Genomic DNA, 17,653 nt, shown 5'->3' on the forward strand with positions numbered 1-17,653 from the left:
TGCAGGCTTCCAAGTCACTCCTGATAACGTCCAGGGCTGGAGAGATGGCCTGGGTGTTTGTCACTGTCCCCCAGTGCTTTTGAGCTGTCGTGGGGCTGAGGCCAGGCTCTGCTGAGGGGCTGAGAGGGCAGGGAGCTGGGCAAGGAGGGCAGAGCAGAGCCCTGGGTGTGGTGTCTGCCAACCCTCACCAGCGCCGCTGGCCCAGGAGCGGGGCTGTTGGAGGGTGAGAGGTGTCCCGGCGATGTGACTGTCTCCATCGCTTGTCACCATCCCCTGCAGCACAGGGGAATTCCTTCCTGTGGGTCACAGGAGGTTCTTCTCCATGAATGCTGAACCAAGGGGTAGTTCCTGGTCATCCATAGAAAAAGGGGGACCCAGAGGGAGGTCCCCAAGGACCCTTCTCCCCACGGTGCTGCCACCTTTGAGGCAACGCAAACCCAACTCCTCCTCCGTTCTCCCCTTTCCCTCCCAGGTCCTGCTGATGAAGAGGAGGTGAGGGTTGAGCTGTAGCTCACACAGGTGCCATTCCCTGTGGGATATTCATCTCCTCCCCACCCCACTCACCCCACCCCATCCCGTCCCCTCCCCGGGGCCGCGCGGAGCCGCCCGGATGCCGAAGAACAGCAAGGTGACGCAGCGGGAGCACAGCAGCGAGCATGTCACCGAGTCGGTGGCCGACTTGCTGGCCCACGAAGAGCCAGTGGACTACAAACGCAGCGTCCTCAACGTGACAGGGGAGACCTGGGACAAGCAGAAGGATGGAGAAGAGGAGCTGGATGCCGAGAACCGGCCGGCGTGGAACAGCAAGCTGCAGTACATCCTGGCGCAGATCGGCTACTCCGTGGGGCTGGGCAACGTCTGGCGCTTCCCCTACCTCTGCCAGAAGAATGGAGGGGGTGAGTGATGGGGTTGGGATGGGCTCAGCCCTTAGGGAAAGGGCTGTGGTCTCATCCTGCCTCGCTACATGTAGGCTGCTCCTGCTAGGGTGGGGGTGCTGGGGCAGGATGGGGGTTAATTGGGTGCTGAAGGGGGACAGGGGCAGCTGGGAGCTGCAGGGATGTGAAGTAATCCAGGATGGCTTCTCCCTAAAGGGTGTCTGCCTGCCTGCCCCAAAGTCAAGGTGACTCCCTGGAGCCAGGGTTTCTGCAGCCCTCTGTTCCTGTTGGGGCAGCCTGGAAACAAGAGGGGGAAAATGAGAGTCCCTCCATCTCCCTACATCTCAAAGGCATGTTGTGTTGGGTCCTGCCCCTTCCCAAATCTCCCTCCAGCCAGCCCATCCTCCCACCCTACCCTCCTTGGGCTCTCCAGAGCAGCTCGGAGGGCCGGGTCTTCTTCAGCTGTGCAGAGACCTGACACCCTTCGTGCCACTGATGAGAAGGCAGGTTGCTCATGGTTAATCCAAAGCCACCTCTTGAGGCCCCATCCCCACAGCCCTGACCTTTGTGGTGATGGGAAGCAGCTCACACTGAGCGAAGCCAGGATGAGCCCATCTTTGCCCGCTCCCCCTTGCACTTGCTCTGGATGCTGCATCAGGGAGCGTGCCCCCAGCCCCAGAGCTGGCAAGCCCACAGTGCTCTCAGGACTTAAAACATCCTTGGTGTCATCTCCGTGATGAGTCACTCTCCCAAAGGAAGAGTGGTGCCGTCAGCACTTCCCACCCCGCGCTGCTCACACCTTCCTCACCTTCCCTGCCCGGCTGGGACGAGCGCTCTGAGCCCAGCTCCTGCATCCCAGCATCTCCCAGCCTGCTGGCACACTTAGCTCCTGGTGTCCTACTTTGTGTCCAGGCTGGGTTTTGGTGAAGCAGAGTTGTTGGGCGCGGTGTGGAGCCCAGGAGGGGGTCTTGGTGGGGTCTTGGGTTGCAGTGGGTGCTGCAGGGCTCGGTAGCAGCCTGAGGTCGCTGTGTGGCACGTGCTGGTGTGTGTGTGGGGTGCAGGGCGCAGGGTTGTACACGTGGCCCAGAGGAGGTTGGAGGCAGAGCCTGGGGTACATTCAGGGCTGGGGTAGGTCATTACAGAATCACAGACTCACAGAATCACCAGGTTGGAAAAGACCTTTGAAGATCATCAAGTCCAACCATTCCCATCCTAAGCTAAACCAGATCCCTCAGCACCTCATCTACCCGCCTGTTAAACACCCCCAGGGGTGGGGACTCAGCCCCCTCCCTGGGCAGCCTGTGCCAGGCCCTGACAGCTCTGCCAGGGAAGAACTTTGCCCTCCCATCTGCTCTGCCCCTGCCCTGGGGCAGCTTGAGCCCATTGCCCCTTGTCCCATCTCCTGTCCCCTGGGGCAGACACGGACTTTCTGCCTTTTCCTTTACCCTCTTAGCCTGTAGCTGGGGCTCCTACTGGGCTGTGAGCCTGGTGCCAGACAGACGGATGTGGGAGCTGGGGAGTGATGGACGGACAACTTTTGGGTGCTGAACAGCCCCGGGATGTGATGGTGGCTGCTCCTTTCTCCCCTGCTCCCCAGATGGGTGTCTGCAGGGGAGAACAGCTATGTGCTCACAGCAAGATGGGCTGGAGCCAAATTCCCAGGACTCGGTGTGCCGGGAGCCGGCACGGGCTGGCAGCGCTGCACATCGTGCTGCTGGGCATGGTGCTGCACGGGCACGAGCTGGTGCCTGTCTTCCCAGAGGCTGCAGAAGGAAAATGCCCAATATTGGAGCAATCTGCATCTGAATCTGTCCATCTGTCTCACCTCTGTCAGTCTGCAGGTCGAGATGTGGACACCCAGGAGGGTGTTGTAGGGATGGGATGTTTGTGGTCCTTCCCGAATCACACCAGCTCTACCCTGCTGCCTGCCTCTCCTTTCAACCTCCTAATCACCAAGAGCTGCTGCATCTTAATTTATCTCCCCACCAGCATTCCTGACAGACCCATCCCCAACCCACTGCCAGGGTGCTGGGCTCAGGATGCTGCCATGGGCTCAACCACTTTGCACCACTGCTGCTCAGAGCAGCAACAGCCACCCAGCTCCTACCCACAGCCAGGGCCTGGTGGCTGTCACCTGGGTGGAAATCCATCCAGGAATTTGCCCAAAGCATCCAGGCTCCAGCATGTGCCTCTGGATCACCTGTGGCCCCAGAGGAGTGAGCCACGTGCTCCCCAGCCCCTTCCTCAGCCCCTGGCAGGAGGTTGGAGTAATTCATCAGCTGGGCGCTGCAGCGTGAGTCATCGCATCCTTTAGGGTCGTTTGGTTGTGCTTCAGGAGCTGCTAATTTCTCTCTGGCCTCCTCAATTAAGCAAAGATTAACCGTGTTTCTAATTGGAGCTGTTTCTATCCCTACCAGAGGACCCTGGTGTGTGCTGGGCAGTGGGGGATGCGGGGGATGCGGGTGCCCGTGGGGAGAGCATGTTGGTACAGGGGGCTTGGTGATGCTCAGACGTGTGTGTGCAGGCAGGACCTGGAGGAACAGGAGTGCTCCCACCTGTCTGTGTGTCTGAGGTGGCTGGGATCGTGTGTGTGTGTGTGTGTCTCCCCATGGGTTGGGTTACAGAGGTGTCCCCTTGTGCGTGGGGTGAGGTGTCTGTATGGATGCTGTGTGGTTTGGGGTCTGTCCCACACATCCGCACAGTGGCAGGGGATGTTGCTCCCTTCCCCTTCCCCTTCCCCTTCCCCTTCCCCTTCCCCTTCCCCTTCCCCTTCCCCTTCCCCTTCCCCTTCCCCTTCCCCTTCCCCTTCCCCTTCCCCTTCCCCTTCCCCTTCCCCTTCCCCTTCCCCTTCCCCTTCCCCTTCCCCTTCCCCTTCCCCTTCCCCTTCCCCTTCCCCTTCCCCTTCCCCTTCCCCTTCCCCTTCCCCTTCCCCTTCCCCTTCCCCCATATGCACCTGTCCCAGCTCTGCCCTGTCCAACCATCCATCCCTGTCCACCCATCCTGCATGACAGCACCAGAGATGGGTCCATGATGAGCTTTCTTTCCTCTGCCAGGCGCCTACCTGGTCCCATACCTGGTCCTACTCATCATCATCGGGCTGCCCCTCTTCTTCCTGGAGCTGGCGGTGGGGCAGCGGATCCGCCGGGGCAGCATCGGTGTCTGGAATTACATCTGCCCTCGCCTGGGGGGCATCGGCTACGCCAGCTGCCTGGTGAGTGCACCCACGGGGCCTTCAGACCCCCACCTTGGGCTGGGGGGGGGTGGGGCTGGCCTGGAAACAAAGCTTTGTGGGCTCCCACGTGGGTTGAGAGGTGAAGGAGAGTTTCCCAGCTTCACCCCCAGGTCTAGGGTTGGGTGGGAATGGGCTCATGCCCTGATCCCAGCACCCCTGCTCCCCCCCCTCCAGGCTGGGTCCCTGCCCAGTGGGAACTGTGCTGGGGACAGTGTCGCTGTGATTTAAGTGTGTCCTCCCTCCTCCTCCCAGGTCTGCTTTTTTGTTGGTCTCTATTACAACGTCATCATCGGCTGGAGCATCTTTTACTTCTTTAAGTCCTTCCAGTACCCCCTTCCCTGGAGCGAGTGCCCCATCGTGAAGAATGGCTCGGTGGCTGGTAAGGGGCTGTCACTGGTGTCCATGGTGGGAAGGGTGGCAAGGCTCAGCTTGGAGGGAGCAGTTCCCAGTGAAGGGGGGCTCTGGGAAACTGGGGACCCCCAACATCTGTAGCTGTCACAGGCTGGAGACACCAGAGGGTGAGGTGTCTCCTGAGGCAGTGGGTCCTATCCAGCCAGCTGCCTTGATCATATGGAGAGCAATGAGATGGACAGATCTCTCCAGTGCCCTCCCTGCAGGGTCTGCATCCACTTAGGGGACTTGATGGTAGGATCCAGAGGTGGGTCTCTAGGCTGCACCTCGAGGCCAGGATCTGACCCAGGACCACGGAGGGAGGCAGCAGTAGCCAGGCAGGGCTCACCTGGCTGCTCCATCAGTGTCTGAGGGAACTGATGGTGTTTAGCAGAAGCTGAGCACCTCTGTGAGAGGCTTCAGAGCAAACGCCAACCCCTCTCCCTGTATTTAACATCATCTTTTCTCCTGATGGTGGCTTGTTGTCTTGTCTCTTATTTTCCTGCTGAAAAGGAGCCCCATTAATTCCTGTCCCCTAGTTTCCAGGGATGCCCACCTTCCCTGGCCAGCTCCAGTAGGTCTTGGATATTACCTGACACCCATCCCCTAAGAGCTGGTGGGTGACTCTCCCAGCCCCCTCACTCTCTCCTGCCTCTGCTCGGTTGCAGTTGTGGAGACTGAATGTGAGAGGAGCTCGGCCACCACCTACTTCTGGTACCGGGAGACCCTGGACATCTCCAACTCAATCTCAGAGAGCGGAGGGCTCAACTGGAAGATGACCCTCTGTCTGCTGGTGGCCTGGAGCCTCGTTGGCTTGGCCATGATCAAAGGCATCCAGTCCTCGGGGAAGGTGAGTATTGGTGGCCACCTGAGCCTTGGCTGGGGTCCTGGAGGGGCTGGAGGGTGATGTGTCTGCAGGGGGATGCTCACACCCCCTCCAGAGTTGGGGCTGTGTCTGGGGAGCTCCAGAACAAGATCAAAAAGGAGCAGCCATGGCTAAGGGCTTGGCCACACCAGGCCAGCCAGATTGCCTGCCCAGCCCCTGTAATCAGGGGCTGTCAACTGTCCATCCCTGATGCACATGATCTTGATGGGTGCTCGTAGGATGTTGGGGTGAGGGCTGAGTCCTCCTTCACCCAGGGAGCACTGGAATTGTGCGTGAGGAGCTTTGGGAGAGGGAATGCCTGTAGCTCGCAGAGGCTGTTGACGTTTCAAGCAAGGCTGTGTGGGAGGTGGGGTTGGGTGCAGAAGGGTATGTGTCTCCTGGGAGGTTTGAACATCCCTGTCTCCAGATGTGCTCTGCAAAACATCTGGTGCAGTAGGTAGCATGGTCTGAGGAGACCCCTGTCCTGCATCCCCAAGAGCAGCGGGGTGGGAGTGAGCTGCAGGAGGAGGACAAGCAGCAGGTCTCCTCCTCCCAGGACCAAGCCCCATCTCCATCTGCTCATCGGGGCACAGGAAACATGTGAGGAACCATCTGGGGCTGCCTGTGGCCCTGGGCAGGTGCTGGGGAAGGGGTGAGGGGGGACAGAGATGTCCTTCCCTTGGGCTCCCTGGGCACCCCTGGTTTGTGTTTCAGGGGGTTTCTGAGCCAACACTGGTTCCTCTCTATCCAGCACCCCAATAGATTTTCTCTCTCCTAAGCGTGTCCCACTTTGAAAACCCACCTGAGCTTCAGCACCTGCAGCACCCAGCGCAGCCTGCCCTGGCTTTGGGGGAGGTACCGCTCCCTTGGCACCCCCAGGAGCTGTCCATGAGTTGGATGGGGGGTGGCTGGGGCAGTAAATGAGGTTGTGCCCGTGTCTCTCTTGCTGTAGGTGATGTACTTCAGCTCGCTCTTCCCCTACGTGGTGCTGGTTTGCTTCCTGGTGCGGGGGCTTCTCCTGCGCGGGGCGGTGGATGGGATCATGCATATGTTCACCCCCAAGGTGAGACTCCCTGAGCCCAGCACACTCCAAGCAGGTTCTGCTCCTGCCTGGTCACACCCTATTTCCCCTTACAGACCTCACCCCAAAAAACTACCTTGGGGGTCCTGGAATGTCACCAGGACCCTAAATACAGAGGGTATGGCCAGGGCAACAGAGCTTTGCACACCCCCACCCTGGAGCTGCTCTGGGTCTTTAGCATCACTCCTGTCACCTTTAGGTGCCCAGACACCAGGGTTGGGGGGGGGGGGGGGGTATGGGGGTGCCTGAGGCTAGATACTTAAAGACTTTGTGGGAAGATGCTGGCTGGCAGCACAACCTCTGCTGGTGGTATGCATCCATTAATGAAGCAGCTAATTAATTAATTAATTAATTAGCGATGTAGATGAATCAGCTCACTCAGCGAGGCTGTTAAAGATATTAATTATGATCTCTTGATGAGTGATGCTGGGAGGCCTCTGGGCTGCGGCGCTGGCTCGCGGGAGGGGGGGGGATGTGGTTGTGGGGAAGGGAGGTTAAACAAACCCACCTTGAGATGTTTGATTCTCGGTGCTCCAGAGGCAGGAGAAGGCCAGGAGGGGCTGGAGACTCATCGCTGAGCGGCGTGTGGCTCCCTTGGGTGGGAGGATGGGGACAGGGGGTACGGGTGGCCCACTGGGAAGCTGTAGGGCTTTGCACTGGTACCCAGCTTGGGCTCTGGGGCAAAGATGTGGTCAAGTCAAACCTTCCCCTGCCCTTCTCCGTGCCTCAGTTTCCACCTCTGTGGGAAAGAGCAAAAGGCTCTAGACCTAATGCTAGACCTGGTAGTGGAAGATCAAAGCATGTCCCTGGCTGCTCCAAAGTCATCCCAGGCTGTAAAGCCTTTTAATTTAGCTCTGGTTCCACTGGGATGAGTTGTAAGGCCACCAAACCATGTCACTTCTGTCTCCCCTCCAAGCTGGACAAGATGCTGGACCCCCAGGTGTGGCGGGAGGCAGCTACCCAGGTTTTCTTCGCCCTGGGCCTGGGCTTTGGAGGGGTCATTGCCTTCTCCAGCTACAACAAGCAGGACAACAACTGTCACTTTGATGCCACGCTCGTCTCCTTCATCAACTTCTTCACGTCTGTCCTGGCCACCCTGGTTGTGTTTGCTGTGCTGGGCTTCAAGGCCAACATCATGAATGAGAAATGTGTGGTGGAGTAAGAGGACTTGCTTTTTCTCTCTTTGGGTGGGTCTTTGCTACTGCTGGTTGTGGTGGATCTGGAGGTGATTAAGTGCTCTGGAGCAGGATGATGCTGTGTTTTGGTGGACCCTAATTCCTGCTGGTCAAGACCTGTATCTCCAGAGATGTCCTGCTGGAGCTGAGGAAGCTGGGTGTTCAGGTCCTCCAATCTAACATCCAGCCCTAAGATGGGCTCTTAGCCTGCAAACTGAGGGGGAACTCCAACATGTCTGGTCACATCCCCTGGGTTTGCCCTGGTTTCCACTTACTGTGGGGCCACTTGTTGGCCAGGTGAAGGCAGCAGCTGTGCTGTACCCCAAAGCAGCTGGAGGGAGGTGAATTTGTCCACCTTGTGTTATCCTTTGGCAGTGAGCTGCATCCATAAAAATTCTGGCTGTGCAGTGAGGAGTACCAGAGCAGGAGACAGGTCTGAGAAGGAGGTGCAGAAGGCCCCTTCCCTGGTGATGCTTCATGTGCATCCTCTGTCATGTGGCCTGATGCACTGTTTGCTTACCCCTTGGGAACTGCAAAGAGGTCCTCTGACTGGGACCTGGGTGACAGGGCCCAGGGAGGGTTCATCCTGCCTGGCCCACAGGGATTATTCCATGGTCAGACCCCATGCTCCACCCTGGGAGGAAAGGGACATCTCTGGGTGACCAGGCTCTGCTCTCCCTTAGGAATGCTGAGAAGATCTTAGGCTACCTGAACACCAACGTGTTGAGCCACGACCTCATCCCACCCCACGTGAACTTCTCCCACCTCACTGCCAAAGACTACAACGAGATGTACAGGGTGATCATGACAGTGAAAGAGGGGCACTTCAAGGAACTAGGCTTGGATGCCTGCTTGTTGGAGGATGAACTCAACAAGGTACTTGGTGGCACTCCTTGTAAGGACCAGGAGGTCACCTACCCTCCCCTTGCCTCTCCTTGGTAGGATCTGCTTTACTTGTGTTCCTTCTGGCAGGTGGATCTGGGAAAGCTATTTCTAGAGCCTCTCCAGGGGATACCTCATCCCAGTGGTCTTCCCCTGCACACACTGGTCCTTCCTGGGGTGGGGGGAAAGGTCTCACCATACCAAGCCTAACAGGGTCATCGATGCTTCCAGGCCCTAGTACCAGATTAGACTTTTCTTTCCTCAAAGAGTGGTTCAGTGCAACAGGAGAGAGAGCTGAGGCATGCAGGGGCTTGCAGGCTGTGTCCTTGACCTGTTCCTCCTCCTTTTTGTCCTCCCTCTGAACAGTCAGTGCAAGGAACTGGCCTGGCCTTCATTGCCTTCACAGAAGCCATGACACACTTCCCAGCCTCACCCTTCTGGTCCGTCATGTTCTTCCTGATGCTGATAAACCTGGGGCTGGGGAGCATGATCGGGACCATGTCAGGCATCACCACACCCATCATCGACACCTTTAAGGTGCGGAAGGAAGTGTTCACAGGTGAGGTCTTTTCTCCTGCATCCTCCTGGGGAAGGGGGTGGAGGGTCCCCGTTGCCCTGCGGAGTCACTTGAGGAGAGCAGGGACGTGGTGGGTTGTACTGGGGTGTGTGGGGTGCTCTGCTGACCATGCCCTTTTTGATGCCCCACAGTTGGCTGCTGCATCTTTGCTTTCCTGGTGGGACTGATCTTCGTGCAGCGCTCTGGGAACTACTTTGTCACCATGTTTGATGACTACTCAGCCACGCTGCCGCTCACAGTTGTGGTCATCCTGGAGAACATCGCTGTAGCCTGGATTTATGGCACCAAGAAGTAAGGCTGCCTCACAACAGCAGGAATAACTGTGCTCTAACTCCTGCCTAAGAAAGTCTTCTTTCCAGCTCTTCTCCATATGACTTTTCACCCAGGAGGTCAGGTCTGCTGGAGCAAGTGCTTCAGGGGCAGCTACCTTATAGAGGCAGGAACTCAGTCCACCTTGATCTCTGCCCTAGGTGTTACCCAGCCCCAGGAGCAGGTCCTTTTTGTGGGTATCTGGTGTTGGTTATGGTGCTCTGTCACTTGTGATTATGCTTTTTGTCGGAGGTTTCCAGGTTCTTCTGGAAGAGGATCTTGTTCCTCCAGTGCTTGTTCTTGTTGTTCATGAGTTGGATGGAGCAAGGGAGGTTCTAGCTAGTGCTTGAGGGGCCTTTTTGCTTTGGAGGTTCCCAAAAAGCCCTACCAGCTTACATAGATGCTTGCCTGGATCACCTGGGTTCTTCAAGCCCTGCCTTGAGTGCAGTCCACAGCGGGGTGTCCCTGGGAGGGAGTTTCTCACTTGGAGGTGGCAATCAGCCTGTTCCATCTCTTCTCCTTGGCAGGTTCATGCAGGAGCTGACAGAAATGCTGGGATTCCGGCCCTATCAGTTTTACTACTACACCTGGAAGTACGTGTCTCCCATCTGCATGGCCGTGCTCATGACTGCCAGCATCATCCAGCTGGGGGTCAGCCCCCCAGGCTACAGTGCATGGATCAGGGAGGAGGTGAGCACCGTTCCCTTCCCCACACCAGGGCCAGGCTGAGCAGGGGGCAGCTGAGAGCTGCAGACCACCCTGTTCTTCCCAGCTCTGCTCGCTTCTCCTCCCTTCTCCTCCTGCTGGGAGATGTCCTGCCTGTGGCTGTTTGTCCTCTGCAGCCCATCAGGTTTGTCAACGCTGCTGGGAACTCTCCAGCCAGCTCTGACCAGGGGCTGGAGTTTGAGCTTGGGTTTTGGTTTGCTTCCACAGGACTCTATCCTTTACCTTGATTTGAACCCACCTTCCAACAGCTTCATGTGGTGGCCCTGAGGATGGAGTCTGGCAGGAGGCAGCAGGGATTGCCCACCACTTATGAGATGATGGACCTGCCGTGGATCACCTCTGCTGTAACAGCCCCTTGACACTAATATCTCTCTCTTCCAGGCTGCAGAGAAGTTCCTCTTCTACCCAACCTGGGCCATGGCTATTCTCATCTCCCTGATCATCCTGGCATCCCTCCCTCTGCCTCTGGTCTTCATCCTCCGGCAGTTCCACCTCGTCTCCGACGGCTCCAACGCCCTCTCGGTCACCTACAAGAAGGGCAGGATGATGAAGGACATCTCCAATTTGGAAGACAATGACGAGACCCGCTTCATCCTGAGCAAAGTGCCCAGTGAGACCCCGTCCCCCATGCCCACACACCGCTCCTACCTGGGTCCTGGGAGCAACTCCCCCATGGAAATGAGCAGTGCCCCCAACGGACGCTACGGGAGCGGGTACCTACTGGCCAGCACCCCTGAATCTGAACTGTGAGGGCTGCCTGCCCACCACCCCCACCGGGAGAGGAGGTCACTGGGGAGTGGATCCTGGCTGTCCAGGCAACAGGAAAATTAATTAATAAGGAAGATTGAAGAAGCAAAACCCCTCTTTAAAATTGTAACCAAAAGCAGCCATTTCTAAGGTGACATTGGGAAGAAGGGACTGCAGGAGGGGCAGGACTCCTCCAACAACCCTCATCTGAGAGGCAAGACCCTCCCCCAGCCCCCCGGGCTTGTCTTTGGGGAAGGGAGGAGGAACAAGAGATGCTGCAATATCTTTCCAGGAGTTGTTCTCCTGCAGCTCAAACCTGAAGGAAAGAATCTCTTTTCCAAGCAGCTAATGGTTGGATAAAGGACCTGGTGTCAGGTGGAAAGCCAACCATGCTTCCTCCTGTAACCCTCTTCCCTCCCTGTCTGTTGTCCTTTAGCTGGGAGGAGTCATGGCCTTATTCCAACGAGCACAATTAACCATTGATGTTCATAGCACAAAGAGGTGCTGCTGTTGTCACCATCGTTGTTGTTGTTGTTGTATCTCCTGTAGTTTTTATAGCTGTGGACACACACAGATAACCCAAAAAAAAATGTTGGCCAGGGTTGGCAGGGAGCAGTGTGTGGGCTGGTTGAGAGGTTGCAATGTGTGAGGCCGTGGATGGTGGATCCTTGGTGTCTGTTCTGTTGCCACCAGCATGGGGAACGGCATCTGTGGGTTGTTCTGGGAGGTAGAGACGTGTCCATGGGATGAAGTGGTTGGCATGCCCCGTGCTTGGGCACTCAATGTGGCGAGTGGCAGAAGGACCCCTGAAGTGAGGGCGATTTGAGGGTGTGAGTGTGTGTGGGGTCTGGATGGGGCTACCATGATGGGGGTCAGGAGTGCTCTCCTGAATTACCCCCTGACTTGTGGGATGCCCTGCTGAACCAAAATCCCTGGCGTGGTGATTGTCTCCCCTTGCCACTCTCTTTAGATGTCCCAGAGGGACAAGCAGAGAAGCTGTGGGACATCCAGTCCTACCACAGTCCTGGTTTAGCTCTCAGGAAACCACCCCCTGACTTATCTCCCTTGCACCCACCGGTTGAGGTGAGCTGGGCAGTGATTCTTTCCGGATGTGTGTCCTGGATTCTCATGGCTTCGAGCCAGGGGGTTGCATCACCTCCTGCTGCATCTCCACAGGAGTTCACCAGCCTTTGGATGGGGGTAACCAGCTCCTGGGGACAGCAAGGGTCTGCTGAGCAGCAGTTACTGGGAGTCGGTGCCAGGTCCCCGTTAGCTCTTGATCCAGGCTGGTGAGCCCTTGTTAGAGCTCAGGGGCCTCTGTCCATGTCAGCTGGGGACAAGACTGATGTCACCTTACGTTATTTCTCCCCATGCTGTCTAGGAAAGGCTGGGATCTCCCAGCTCAGAGTCTCTCCTGCTGGGTTGTTCCCCTGAATCCTACAAGTAGCTGAGCATTTCTGTCAAGGGTACCAGTATTACATGGCATCTTCCTCCTCCCCCCTGCAGCCTGCTTGCACCCACTTTCCCTCTCAGCACATTGCTACGGCCTCCAAAAGCTGAAGGAGCCCCCTCATCCTCAGTCCTTCTGGGCTTGGATTGTGCATGCTGGTATTTCAAGCCAGTTTGAAGGCCAAGTTTGTAGGTGCTTGTCCACGAGCCCTCCCCTCTCACTTCCTGCCTTGATTCCCCTTTTGGCTGGGAGGTGAAGGCAGAAAGTACCTGGTCCTTTTTGCCACATCCTTGGCTTCTCTTAGCATCCCTGAGTCCAGGAGGTCCCCTACAACGATGCTTCTCTTGTGGGTTGTGATCCTTTATTTATAGCCCTTCTCCACGGGCTTGGCTGGTGACCTGGGGACTCTTCACAGACAATTAGCTCAGGCCCTTTGTTAACCATTTTTCTGAGGGAAGATGGAGGCATGGACTGAACAGCTCGGTCTTTGATGGATCTGAGAAGCATCAGCCATACTCTTCTTTCTCCTCCAGACGTCCCCTCCTTCCCCATCCCCTCTGCTGTCTTTCTGCCCTTCCCCTGCTGAGGGACATAGAACTATCCCCCCACATCGCCTTGGAACAGGAGAAGCACAAAACCCATGGTATTTCCCCATCACTGGGTGAGATGTTCCCTCCCATCCCCTTCTTCTCCCTCTGTCCCCGGATTCTTCCACCCAACCAGCAAAACAGAGGATGAGCCAAATCGTTGCCCAACGTCACCTTCCCGATGCCCCTGAGCCTGGGGGCCAGATTCCCACCATAGCTCCCATGGAGTTAACGGAGCAGGACCCCTCCTGTAGCCAAAGTGCTCAGTCCCATCTGCTCCCATGGCGTGATGCTCCTTGAACCTGGGAGAGGAGGGAGGAAGGATCCAGCCCTCCATCTCTCCCATCACCGTTCCCAAACCAGCCAGGGAGGCGTTGGCTTTCCTCCCCTCTTCTTGCAGCGTCCACGAGAGGCAAAGTCAATAAGAAGGTAACTAAAAAGAAGCTATATTATATATATATATATATATAAAAATATATATAGGGTGAGGAGAGGGAGTGATGACCTGAGGGTCTCTGTGTCAGCTGTATATTTATTCTGTAAATGTCCCTGTAAATGCTGTGAAATGACCCCAAGTGGCCCGTGCCCTGTGTCCCCTCCCAGTGCTGTACAGATCCATTCCCATCGTATACTGGGACAGATTTTTACCTTTTTATTTCTTGTGTGTGGTGGGTGGGTCTTGTCCCTTCCCCCCCCACCCCAGCCCCAGGGGCTGTGGCTGCCCTGGGGATCCAGCGGAGAGGAGGAGGAGAAGGAGGTGGAGGAGGGGGAAGAGGACGAGGAGGAGGAGAAGGAGGAGGAGGGACACCACCTTTATTTTTATCTGTGGAAAATACCGTGTTTCTTCGTGGCATTTGCTTGGTGTTAGACACAGGGTGTTGGGGGGAGGGGGTATGGGGGGTGTGTGTGTGTGTGTGGTTTAAATCTCAAGTGGTCCGTGTCATCGCCGTGCGCCTGTTCGTCCCTAGATGCTGTGTGGGGCTGGGTGTGTGTGGGTGGGTGTGTTGTGTTCTGGGGTTCACTTCTTGCTGGACTTGGTCACTTTTGGAGCCTGCACCGGGGGTTCCTCCTGCTCCCTGGGGCTCTCCCTCCTCCATGCACCTTCTCGGGGTCCCGTGCTGGGGATGGGCCTGACCACTGGTGGCTTTTAGCCCTTGAAATCACTTTGTTTTCCTCTTTTTTTCCCCCTTGGAGGCACAGGGAATAGCTGCTAGTTGTGAGCACAGGCACTTTTCAGTTTTCCTCTGGGTGGTGGGAGAAGGAGGGGGGGAATGACTGCCGATGTTCCTGTCCCCCCACGTCAGGTCCCTGCTTGGTTTCCAGCCTGGCTTCTGCTGCTCAGAGCAGGGTGGTGTCCCTGCCTGGTGTCAGGGAGGTGTTGGGTAGCTCAGGATGGGTTGACACCTTGTCCCGTCCTTGGGGACAGAGCTGGGGCTGGGTTAAGCGGGTCTGGAGAGGGGATGAAGGTGCTGAGGATGGAATGGAGCTTTGCAGGGGGTGCCCACCCCGTGATGGCAGTGCTGTGGTTCCTGGGGGGGGTGTGTGGGCTGGAGCTGGGATGCTCCATCCTGGAGCATCAGCCTCGGCCACCGGTGCTGTGGGCAGGGGCTGGATCTGCCCTTGACCCTGGTGCAAAGCAGAGGGGATGGCTGGCCCTGCTGACTTGCACTGTCCCCACGTGTCCCTTGGCCCTATGCCTCGATCCCTTCCAAAACAGCCCCTGCTTCACCTCCCTGCCCCCACCCAAACCCTGGCAGGTCCCATTAAACCCCAGCACCTCCCTGGAGCATCTCCCACTCCCTTCCTCCTGTTCCCCCATCCTGAGCCTGGTCTCGCTGGCAGGAGCGAGGAGCAGGGCTGGGTGGCCTTGGTGACCGGGGGGGAGGGACACACATGGCAGCAGGCAGGATGCAGCTGCTTCCCCCGTGGGCAAGCACAACGCTGGTGAAACCCTCCTGTACAGGTAAAAGCACAGACCTTGTAGTAACTTGTCCCATGTATCCTCGTAGCCGGTGTATTTCCCACGCGTGCCGTGCTGGCCGGACTCCTGGGCAGTCGAGACAAACCCTGTACCAGCTGTAACAGAGTCCGATTAAAAGTCTCTTCTTACCAAAACCTCTCCTCACCAAGGCCTCTTCTCTGCCTCTGTTTCCTTTCTTGGGGTGGGCTTTGGGGGCTCTCTGAGGTTTGGGGGTTGCTGAGGCATAAAGCAAGGGGTGCTGGGGCTGTCTGCACCTATGGGCATCAATGTCTCTGTCCTTCCCTGTCCTGTCACCCCTGTTGCCCTTCTGTCTCCTCTGATTCCCTTCTTCCACCCAGCATCAGCTCAGGGCGCAGCTGCCTGCAGGAGCATTGTGGAGATGATCATCTATCCTGGACCAGTTCAACCAGTACACATTGGCTTTATGGGGCATGTGGATGTGGGAAGATACAGCATCTGCTCCTCTGCAGACGTTGGTGGCTTATCCTGAGCAGTGGGGATACTGGGGGGCTGAAGATCCTCCCTGGAGACGGAGCAGAGAATTCCAGCAGCACCAGGTGACTTCAGCTGCTGGGTACTGGCTTAGTGACCAGTCTGGGGGGAGCAGAGCTGCCTCTTCCTTCCCATCTGCTGTAGCTCCTTTGGCTTCTCCAAGGTTATTCCAGCCCTGGGGAGCATGAAGAAAAGGGGGAAGGACAACAGGATGGATGGGATCAGCACTGGGGATGCTCTTGGGTACCACAGTTGTGAGATGAACCCTTTCCCCCTCAGTGGCAGCTGCGCAGGAGCAGGGTGGATCCCTGAGCACCTCTGTGTCATCTGGAGGTGATCATAGGGGTGGGATGAGTCTCTGGATGGGGGGCTGGAGGCAGGAGGGGGCACAGGGGTTACCTTTGTCCAGAGGTGGTCGAGGAGTAAAACATCTCCCAGGAGTGATGACTGGGAGAGGGGGGTGTGCACAGCCCTGTGCTGTGGATGCAGGGACAGGGATCATCCCAGCTCCTCCTCATCCTCGGTGAGATGGCATCGAGGGGGGTGCAGGATTACAGCTGCAGCACCCATCCAGCTTAGTGCAGGGTGATGCCCAGGTACATGTGTGTGGTGCTCACTGCTGTGCTGAGCTGGCCAGCCTCAGCCAACCCCTGTGCTGCCACCGCTGTGTGGCTCTGGGCTTGGGGAGAGGCTCAGATCCTCAACCCAGAGAGGACACATGTGTCCCTACTGCAGGCCTGGGTCTGAGGGGAGGGCTGCTCTGATCACAGCTTGTCCCCAGGCCCCCTGAGTGAATAGGGGCTGTGGGAGATGTGGCAGCTCCCTGCACAAGCAAACCCTGCCAAAGCCCCAGGCAGCAGCTCGGCTGTGTCTTTGGGATTGCAGCTACTGTCTGGGTCTGGAGGGGTTGAGAGGGGCAGGATTCTGCTCCATCCACCCCACAGAAGGCTGAAAGCGGGTCTAGGGCTGTCAGAAACCCCCAGCTCCTGATGCTAGGGGCTCCCTCTGAGCAGGTGGATGAAACACACTGAAAAGGATGATTCTGGCTCCTGGGGCTATGAAAAGACTCTGAGAAACAGGGCCAGGGGTTAAAATGAATGCTTAAAAACCCCCCAACTGAATTCCTTGTGCTGGTGAGGTGTGGAACCTGTGGAGCCTGCTGGGAAGGGAAGGCTGGTGCTGTTGGATTGGGGGGTGGTTTTGGGGTGTCCCATCTCACTACAGCTCTGGACCAGGGTGCTGACACGTGTTAGAGCTGCTGCCAGCATCCTCCTCCTCCTCTGGTTCCCTGAGCACCTCAGAAAGAGACAGTTACCCTGACTCTTAACGAGGGGGAAACTGAGGCACAGCACCAGCTCATGAAGTGCTCCCGGTCGTTCCAAAGCCAGACGCTCACCACCCCGCCCCCCCCCAACCCAGCCTCCTCCCGCTCCCCAAGTGCTTTTACGGAGCAAAATCACATCAGCGCCGGCGCGGATGGAGCCAGATTCCCCGCTGGCCCCAGCCACCCTCCACCGCCTTCCTCCTCCCGTGCCTCGCCGCTGCGGGTCCCACAAGATGGCACTGTGCGACAGCAGCGCGGCACCCACAGCCCTGGGCTCGGGAGGGACCCGGGGTGCGGGCCAGGGGGATGAGCCAGCTCCCCATCCAGGCAGAGGGCGCGGAGGGCTGGGGCTGTGCGCTCTGGCCGTGCAGCCCCCGGCCACAGGTGCCCACGCTTGGCTGGTGACCCCCAGCTATTTTATCTGGAAGAAAATCCCCCCCCGTCAGAGGTGGATGGCAAAGAAGAGCCTTGTGTGTGGCTTGAGGTGGCTGCTTCAGGCAGATCCACCTCCCGGAGAGCGTCCTGAAAGGGGGCTGGGGGTTGGTGCCTCGGGGAGCTGCTCTGCTGCCTCATCCGCACCCTGCGGTGTTGTGGGTGCTACAGGTGGGACCCATCCCACCAAAAGCAAGGAGAGGGCAGAGACCTCGTCTGGAGCACCTGTAGGTTGTTGAGGTCAACGTAACTTCCTCTTCACAGGATCCTGGGCAAAAACAAACCTGGAGGGGTTGGTTTGTCCACCTCTACCCCAAAGCAGGGTCATCCATCTTCCAAGTGAGCCACAGTCCACCTTCCTCCTCCATCCCTCCATGGATGGAGGCACTCTGTGATGCCAGCATCTCCCTGACCTCTCCTTTAGGCCACAGAGCCCTCTGAGCACCCCCTGGCCCCTTGCATTGTCTTGGAGTACCGGGTTGGGGCCATGTGCTGCATGATGGACAGTGCCAGGGTGCTGTGCCAGGT

The 17,653-nt window shown here is 57.6% G+C and overlaps 1 protein-coding gene across 1 annotated transcript; it reads left to right on the forward strand.

Moving 5' to 3' along the window:
* Positions 1-610: 610 nt before the first annotated feature.
* On the forward strand, positions 611-10,862 carry SLC6A17 (solute carrier family 6 member 17; the record flags this gene model as incomplete). The annotated part of the gene is made up of 11 exons (XM_084276010.1): positions 611-896; positions 3,929-4,086; positions 4,360-4,486; positions 5,166-5,347; positions 6,315-6,425; positions 7,360-7,601; positions 8,302-8,494; positions 8,867-9,059; positions 9,209-9,368; positions 9,914-10,076; positions 10,494-10,862. The coding sequence occupies 11 exons, from the start codon at positions 611-613 to the stop codon at positions 10,860-10,862; spliced, it is 2,184 nt and encodes a 727-aa protein (XP_084132136.1).
* Positions 10,863-17,653: the final 6,791 nt, after the last annotated feature.

Source organism: Gallinula chloropus (assembly GCF_964237585.1).
Source record: "Gallinula chloropus genome assembly, chromosome: 27".
Classification (NCBI taxonomy): Eukaryota; Metazoa; Chordata; class Aves; order Gruiformes; family Rallidae; genus Gallinula; species Gallinula chloropus.